The sequence below is a fragment of the Cygnus atratus genome, chromosome 4, assembly GCF_013377495.2.
Source record: "Cygnus atratus isolate AKBS03 ecotype Queensland, Australia chromosome 4, CAtr_DNAZoo_HiC_assembly, whole genome shotgun sequence".
NCBI lineage: Eukaryota > Metazoa > Chordata > Aves > Anseriformes > Anatidae > Cygnus > Cygnus atratus.
Window position 1 is genome coordinate 50,835,452 of NC_066365.1, and position 9,405 is coordinate 50,844,856.

The 9,405-nt window shown below is 39.6% G+C and overlaps 1 protein-coding gene across 1 annotated transcript; it reads left to right on the plus strand.

Moving 5' to 3' along the window:
• Positions 1-4,685: 4,685 nt before the first annotated feature.
• COMMD8 (COMM domain containing 8) lies at positions 4,686-9,405 on the plus strand. Its single transcript, XM_035551890.2, has 5 exons — positions 4,686-4,811; positions 5,280-5,435; positions 6,431-6,583; positions 8,180-8,335; positions 8,909-9,405. The coding sequence occupies exons 1-5, from the start codon at positions 4,767-4,769 to the stop codon at positions 8,927-8,929; spliced, it is 531 nt and encodes a 176-aa protein (XP_035407783.1). The 5' UTR covers positions 4,686-4,766; the 3' UTR covers positions 8,930-9,405.

The window sequence follows — 9,405 nt, forward strand, 5'->3', positions numbered from 1 at the left end:
TACAGTCCATGAATTCCTTGTGTGGATGAGGGGAGATGTACCTAGTAGTGTGTTTATTATTTTAGGAATACTTTCTCCCCACTGCTATTATGACATGTTGGTGCAACTTGCTATGCAGCATATTCCAGTGTCTACTAATTGTTGTTTATATATAGGGCGAAGAGTCATCATAATCTACCTTTAGGGCATTTTCTTTTATCTTTTCTGATGTCCAAATAATTTTGAAAAGCACCAACACTTTATTACCATTCATTATTAATATTCCAGTTTTAGGGTTAGGATTAGAGGAGGAGACGAAGATTTGACTTATGTTTTTAATGCATCTGACCTAAAAGTGACTATTAATTTTTTGTTGTCTTTTTGCATTCCAACCATTGCAATCATTAAATCTGCACTATGGCAAGTAAAATTCCAGTCCCGACATGTACCTGGTTTTCAGTTCACCTGGGACTCTTAAAAATGAAAACAGGAATGTGGAAGAATAGAAATGGAAACAATAGATTTTTCCTTATAAAATGGTAGCAATAGATCAGATGAAAATAAACTCTTCTGCATGTTCCCTGAACCCAAGACAGGAAATAAGGGACCTGAATTCCAGAAGAGAGTTAGGAGAATATTCATAGAGACTGCAGTAGGGCAAAGACTCCTCCTTCTACTGTCAAAGAAGCTTGTGCAAAATAGAGTATCGTGGTTATGGGAGAGGAAAGGCAAGATATCCAGGTCCCAAAGTAAGTCTGTGCCTGCCCATCTGTGGACTGATGTTGACAAGTGGGACTTGCGAGCATAAAGCCCCAGTTACTGACTCTGGTTTGTCTTAAGAGCTGTTACTCCAGTGGGTATATGGCTCAAGCCAACTACAGGCTCCTTGGCCTACAGCAGGTTGCTCTTCTGGTCAAAATTATTCCCCTTTGTACAGGGTGTGAAACCAGCTCCTGACCCTTCTACTACCTCAGCCAGGAAGTTGTCAAGATGTATTCAGTACAGATACTTGAAAATCTTATGACAAAACTGATGTGATTTTGAATAATATCTGCAAGATTTTCTCCACTGGTACTTCAGTCCAGTCTACACTTGGAGAGTCTCTGGCAATAGCAGTTCTTCTCCGAATATCTTGCAGTGTAGCAAGTGCTTAGTATGTTCTTTTCTTGAAAGGTGGTACAGAGTTCAGTGTATTAATTATGTGTCTCTAAGGTGATTTTGAGCAACAAGAACATCCCTCACAGCTATTGCTAGATCTTTAGTGCTGTCTGTTAGAAGGACAGAACTGCTGCAGAGAGTGAGAAGTGAAAGCAATAATTAAGAAAGTCCCTCATTATATTTCTTTGTTGGAAAAATGTGGAGAAGATGGAGACAAGTATAGAAATACGGACATAGTCAATATCCACTATGTATGGTGTACCATACTCAACATGTGTCATAGAGTAAACACAAGTGTGCCACAGTGCCACAGCTTATGCTCCAGAAGTTGGTGGACCAAAACTTGCCATGGCTTTGTGTGCTTAAATTTTACAAGTGAAATTATTTGAGAAACTGATTTCTCATTCAAGAGAGGAAACTCTGATTTGACTATAATCTCAAGAGTGTAAGTCACCTCCAGGGTAAAATTAAATAAGACTGAATGCTAAATTCAGTGAACCTGCAGACATTTCAGCTGTTGAAGAATAAGGATAATGATGCAGATGATAGATTATGAAGAGCAATAGCTAATAAAGAATGTTCTGCAGATCAGTGTCAAATTGTTTATCCAGCCTTGCTTATTATAAGCTTGAATGGGTGGTCAGAGTGTAAAAATTAAATGAAGATACATTATTTTTGATTCCATTTAGCTGTAGCATATCACAATGTGTGTGTTTATAAGTAAGCTTCTACAAAAGCTTTTCATATTTCTGGTTTAATAGTTAAAGTGGTTCACTGATTGATATTCATTTCAGGACCAATTTCATCTGCTCTAAGCGTGGGCTGCCAGAAGGGTTAGTTTTGTCTTCCCCCTCAGCCCTAACCATGTCCTAATCAAGTTCTCTTCTGCCAGCAGTGGTGCTCTGTTGCAACCCGGCTGAAATCTAACTTTGTGACAAAAATACAGAAGTAAAAAAATAACAATTCATTTTCAGCTGTATCAGCTATATTCTGCAGTTGCAGTTTCCTCCCGCAGCCACAAGCACCCTAAAGGAAAAGGAAGCAGAGCTGGAGTAAAGAGAGTAGCAGGACCTCCCTTTTCCAGGCCAACATGAATTTAGCTCAGCTTGATCTGAACCGCAGCCTCATGTTTCTTCTGCACTTAAAAAGCATTACGGGTACCTCTGTGTTGGTAAAATACATAGTCATCTATTTCTACTAATATACCAGTTTAATAGTTCCTTGTGGGACAGAGTTATACTGGTCTTCAGATGCTCCCTCCAACTGGATATGCTTAGAGCAATATAAACCACTTCTACACTATAATATCTAACCCTATAATATTAAGAGATTCTGATTATTAGATTATTTCCAAATGTTTTAAAAACAAGGGCAACAAAAGAATTCATTTTAAAAATAGGTTTAATTATTGCAGTTTAGCTTGTGGGTTATCTGTAAAATCAAACAAAACCATCAAGGAGCCAGTAGCAATGTGGATACTATAATTCAAAGTTCTCTCCACATTTCTCACTTGTGAAGCTGCTCCTAATCATCCTGGAGTCTCTTGTCTACCTACTTATCTTTCCACAAGTTTCCCTCCCTGTCTCTGATTTTGTGGTTACTCAACAACTTGGATTCAGAGGGGTGGGGTGGGTTATTGCTGCTGTGGTACAGAACCATGACAAGTTGGTATTTTCAAGGCCTAAGACCTGATGGTGGATCCAAATAATGCAAATCCAAACAAACTCCAAACTGACAAGGCCAGTCTTGTTTGCTGCACTACTTTGCAATTTTACACGGGCTCAGAAACATGCATTCAGCTAACCCAGCTCTGATTTCCTTGCCCAGTCCTACTCTGCTCCTCCTACGTCAGTGGATCCAAAAAAAAAATAAATCAAATAAAATAATAATAATAAGAATAAAGCTATACATCTATGAAAAGTGAAACTCTTTATTCCTAAGACCTGGAAAAACCATCAAACAAACAAATGAAAACCTGTTTTGAAAGGTGTTCACTGACATTTTGTCAGGATGCGTGGTTCCCTGTCCTCTTTTACACATTCCTGTCTTTCAAGTGTTATGTAAATCTGTTGCATTTATCTCTTGTTTGGTCCTATTCAATTGAGTGGGACGCTCACTACCTTTCTCCTTATCCCCCTATCTTATTTCTCCCTAAATCTGGATTTCCTTTATATTACTCTTGTGTCCTCTCTGGCTCTGTCTTCTTTGAAGCAGAAGCTCCCCCTTCTGCTCTCGTTTGTAGTGTGCAACATCGTACAGTTAGAAACTGGATAGCTTTCCACTCATCTAACAAAGCACATTCTGGGAGAATAAAGGAAGTTAGTATTCAAAATGATCTAAAATAAAATTAATTTTCCTTTGCAATTTCAACTTTTCCTGAATTCGATAGCAGCATGAAGTAATTTCTCCATAATAAATTTAAATACATTTTCCAGAAGCCTTTATTAAAAATCTATTAGCATTTCCAATCTCTGAGAGGAATTGGGTGCATCTGAAAGTTTGCAGTCAGCAAAACATGGAATTGCTTCCTCCCCATCTGTTTCTTCCCCCAAACTCCCACACACCACTCTGTTCCTCTCATACTGGCGGTCACAGAAGACGTGCTGCAAACTGATTTAACCAGCCTGTGTTTTTTTTTCCACAGACCTTGCATCCACCAGTACAGACTTGTAGCTCTTTTCGCATTCTTAGGGCCTGGTTTTATGCTTACGCTTGTATAATCTTATGCCTGTGAATCAGCCAAGTGATTTCAGTGAAATAAGATCTGCCTACAGGTACATCAGCTTCTGTGCCCGGTGTTTTGCTGGAGCTTGAATTTGAACTGTTTTTCTTGTACAAGTGATCGGGGGGTTCCTGCTTATTCATGTTCATGTTCAAATCAACTTAAGGTGCGGAAAGCTTGTTGCTAATATTAAAACCTCTTCCATATGCCCCGTCCCAGCCTGGCTGGCTTTCTCCTCCTGGTTTGGCAAAGCAGAGACATGAAACGAGCTGTTCCTGGCAAACACTGTACTTGCAGCATGAGCTTTAGTGCTTAGTATTTCCCCTAACTTCTTCAATTTCATTTAATGTCTGAGCCTTTTTTTCGGTGCTGGAAGCCTTGACCTCACTCCTCTGAGATTGGCTAAAAAGCTAGGCTGATAAAAGGTGAAAAGCAAAGCTGCAAAACAGGGAGAACCTCAAAATAGCTGAAATGTTGTTGCAGATAAAAATCTGTGAAATTTTGAAGGCTCTGGCTGTATTTGCAGGCTGCCTCAAGGCCGTGCAGGTTAGGGTGGGTGGTAGTAGGGTGGGTATTCGTGTGGTACCTGCTCGCACACTCCCTTCCTGGGGTTGTTTAAGGAAAGGTTGGGCAGGGTGCTTAGGGACATGGTTTTATGGGTGATATTGGTGGTTGAGGGACGGTTGGACCAGATAAACTCGGAGGTCTTTTCCAACTTTAACGATTCAATGGTTCCATGAGGCAGCCAATCGAAAGCGCTCGGCCTAGCAGCGGGGCTGGGGCTCGGCCTAGCAGCCGAGACTCGAACCCGCGGCCTCTTAGGGAGAAAGGCGGGGCCTTTGCCCCGCGCTCATGCGCGCTGCCGGGGCGAGGGAGGGCTGCGGGCCGCTGAGGGAAGGGCCGGGAAATGCTGCGCCTGCTGGAGAAGCTACCGCCGGGGCGGGCCCTGGAGGTGGGGGGCGCCTGCTTTTTGGGGGGCTTGGGGCCGGCAGCGGGGCCCTGTCCCCTCAGCGGGCCTCTCCGTGGGGTTGCCTTCTTGCTCTGACCCCTGCGGGCCTCTCCAAAGCGAAAGCGAAAATATGGGGAGGCGCTGAGGGCGCCCAGGCTGGGGCGTGCTTTGCTCTTTCCCCTTCTCTCAGCCCGGAGCAGCGGGGATTTCTCCTGCTCATTTCTGCCCAAGGTCTGCCTGAAGCTGAGACTGCTGGGGAGGCAGCGGCCTCGGCGCCATTGCTTCCCCCTGGTGCTCGGAGAGGGGCTGCCAGAGGGATGCTGCGGTTCTGGGGGAGCCTGAGGCCCTATCCAGGGGCTGAGGGGGGATAACTGCATTGCCTGATGAATTTGGTGTAGGTTAACAGTGATAGCGACGTGTTTTTAACGTATTTTTAAAAATTCAATATCTTTATGTATCACCTTGTTCCAGTTCCTTCATAAGATAGTCGATGGCATATGTGGCCGGACATACCCTCGGTACCAGGACTATGGCGGTGTTTGGAGTTTGGTGGAGTGGATGGAGGTTTTGGGAGAAACAAGGAGGTATTTCAAAAGTGCAGTTGGCAAGAACTTGTCTGATGAAGAGGTAAGGGCTCATCACTGACTGGATTTGACTTTGAGAAATCATTCTGTAGTGATTAGCCTTCTAGTTTTTTTAGCCCTAAAATATTTCTATAGTGTAGCATTTGAATAGTAGCAGACAAAATTTTAGTACCCTCAAACAGGTAGAAAGCAAGCAATGTTTGGAGGTAAAATGAGATGTCTTTTACAAGAAAAAAATGGATGGCATTTTTATTAAACAGTGCTGAATAATACTTGATAAAATACTGTTTTAGTTTCTTAAATTGATAAGTACTATAAATTAAATCTATGTTTTCCTTAAAATATATAACCTGTCATTACTCTTCAATAGAAATAAAAATTCATGCTCTTGTTTGTTGTAAAATAACAACTGTATGTAAATCTTCAAAATACTTAGACTGGACAGACCATGCAGCATAGAGACAATCGTTCAATGGCATTCCAATATGTATAACTTTTGCAAAAGCTTTTTCCATTATCAGGAATCTTGATTCTCATTTTTTGCCTGTTGTTATTCTTTTGACTACCTGCTAGTAGTTAGATCTAACAAGGATACTTGTGAAACTGTGGAAAAGTGTACATCAGTGTGTTTCAGCTGAGCTAATATATTTGTTCCCACTCTGATGTTCAGAAGCTTTCAGAGCTAAACCTGACTGGTTGTGTATGTGATTCTTGTTTTGATTTTGAAATGGCATATAAGGAGGCCTCGTTCTCTGGTCTCTTTTAGTATAAATGCCCACGTGCATCAACTGTGAATTACTGCCAAACAAGAACATTGTTGATGTTTTTGTTGTTGGTGTGTTTTTTATTTATTTATTTTGCATTGCTGTAATAAATACTGACTGTCTATCAGACATGGAGAAGGCTGAGGCTGTGGAGCATAGTATAACATCTAGATAAAAGCTTGGGTACCTAAAAAATGGAACTATTACAGGTGGAACATCTTATTTCTTTAGTTAGTAATTTAAACCATCATAACTTTTGTTTTGAATTTTGTAGGCTGCTCAGCAGATACAGGAGTTAAATGAAAACTATCAAGAAGCAATCACAAAGTGTCTAAAAGGCAGAAAGGAAGAAATCAGGAATGCACTGGTAGAAAGAGTAAATGCAATATCATGTGCCCAGCTGCAGGATTTTGACTGGCAATTAAAGGTGTGAGTTTTTCTTTAATGTTGCTTGAATATAAAAAGAAGCATCCTGCAATGTAGAAGTAACTTTATATCTCCTTAGTAGGGCCAGCTGATTCTGGGGCATGGCTCAGTTTTTAAAGGTAACAGAAAACCACATTCATAGTAACAAGCCAAAGACTTACCAGACACTTGTATAAACTGAAAGTAAAATTCTGTGTTTTAATGCTGCAGTTTCTCTCTCTTTCTCTCTCCTAAAAGGAGTTAAGTGTTCCTAGGAAGTGTTCAGAGTTTTGTATGCTGTCATGATTTAGAGACTTGAATAGACAGTATTTTTACTCAAAGGAAGAAGAAATATTTATTTAAAATAAAGAGTAGTACACTGATGTAGGATGTGGTTCCCTGATTTTTTTTCAAACTTCTAGATTCCTGTATTAAACAGCTACTTAATAATTAGTTTGGAATCATTTATCTTTAGATTTGTTGTGATAGTAAGTAAGATGACTGCCCTACCTAAAATTGAATGGTGCTTTGGGGTTACAAAGCCACTGCTGCTTTACATTAAACTATGACAAAGGCATAAAATGTAAACCGCATAAGTAATGTTGTTTACTTAGTCCATGGGAGTAGTTGAATAGTTTTCCATTTCGACAAGCGTTAAATAATTTGTGTAGCAAACAGCTTGTGAAATTAAAGAACATTGCCCACCAAAGACAAGATTTTGTGAGAGCAAATGTGCATTGTATTGTGCTTCAGATGAGCTGTTATTAATCATTGATCTGCCTTGCTAACTGCATTTACTGCTGAGAAAAATATAAACCAGACTCGTGTGAACTTTTTAGTCGCTAGTCGCTTGTGGTTTCTTTTAACTGTTGCTCATGGAAGTTTTTTTACTTTCTTCCTATTGTATGACATACATTTCTGGTACATGTCTGAACTATTGTATTAATTTTACTTTAAACAACTTTTTTTCCTTCCTTGAACTTGTTTTTTTTTTTTTCACTTGCTCTAATTGAATCCTACCAAGGAGATTGTCTGTCCTTTGTTGTAACGCCTTCTGTGCTCTGAGTAATAAAATAGCTCTGTACAGTGCTGATGAACAGTATTATTAACTGATCCTCTACTTAATACCTTATAAAAGGCCTACTTATACCAGAGTGGGTATAATGGTAAACAAAAAAGACACCAGCACAACTGGTATATAATCTTCATCAGTATCAGTCAAGTAGGGTATCTGATAAACAATATTTGATCAGCTGTAGAGAGTTGAAAACTGCACAGAGTTGCCCTCTTTCTCCCTACTGCCCCCTTCAAAAATAATTATGCTAGTCAACATTATAAAGTGACTTCAGAATTTACATACTTCACTTTTAAAGAGCCATGATCTTTCATTTTCATCTAGAACACAAAAATGTAGCAAACCAGTAATTCTAACAAATTATTTTGACAAATTAAAAAAAAAAAAAAAAAGCCTGCAGGGATTGTGAGCAGTTAGTTTTGTCATGTGGATGTTTGTTCTGGTAGCACCCATTCAATATAAAGTAAAGATCTGATGCTGTGAAAGCATAAAAACTTAACGGCTCCACCTTATATTTTGTTGTTTTTTCATCAATCTTCCTAGCTTGCTCTTTCCAGTGATAAGATCTCCATGCTGCAAATGCCACTTCTCAATCTTGATTTGGATGTGAGAGAAAACGGTGAAATTAAACCAGTTTCTGTAGAAATGAATAAGGAAGAGCTGCAGAACCTAATAAATGCACTGGAAGCCGCTAATAAGGTAGCTTTTACTGATGTCTTGTCTTCCTGAGTCCTTGTGAATTTGCTGGTGTGAGACCTCTGAATAACTACGAAGTTCCCAATGAGATAAATGTGTTAGTCCAGATACAAGTGCTGGTCTCTTGAAATGAGAGCCCTCAAATGTTCTTCCAGAACAGACTTCAGTAGTCTCCATGTTCCCCATGTCTGTTTGAAAGTCTGTATAGAAGCTATGGGTTGTTGTCATGTCCATACTTCTAGGTGAGGACAAGGAGGAATTCATTCTAGTAATGGTGCCCCCGTTCTGCTTTATGTAAAGGGAATTCTAGTGGACCTGAAAATCATCGTTTTGCTTTTTTTGGTTTTGGGGAACTGTGAAGTGGTTAGTGAGCGGTAAGCGCTAAAGAAAGTGGCTGGAAGTAGTAACTGTGAGGTTGTACAAGAGAGCTGGCAGAGGGATGGCACATTTTCCAGGAAAAAGATATGTTTATACAGTTATGTATACTGTAACAGAAAGCATAAAGGTGTATTTCCTGGACTGATTAAGTTTTTGTCTCATCCAACTTTGATCTCATCCCTTTTCTTCTTTTTGAAGGTTGTCTTGCAAATGAAATGACAGAATTCAGATCATCGATAATGTCTGCTGGCAATGGCTTCCCAATTGACTTGGGGAAAAAAAAAGAAACATTCTCTGCAAAGTCAGAAGCTGTTCATGCTGTCAAATGCTGAACTGAGAAGGCAGTTATGACTTGTGACCAAATACACTAAGTCTTTTATGAAACTAACAAAATCTTTTTCTGTTGAACCAAAAATACAAAATTCAGTGTGCAGTTGCTTTTAGTACTAAAGGTTTATAGAAATATGAAAAAATATAACTTTTGTGCTATAATGTGCTATATTTGTTTCAGTTAAATTTTGGGGGGTGACTCTGCAGGTGCCTAGTACAACTAAGGAGTCTTAATTGCATAGTATGTTGTTCATATCCAAAGTGCCATGATAATGAAGAACACAACAGCATATTTGTATCAGTGATGTATTTATACTTGTAAATAGTGAATAAATAGTTGATTGTGTGTGTATTGTTGCAATAAA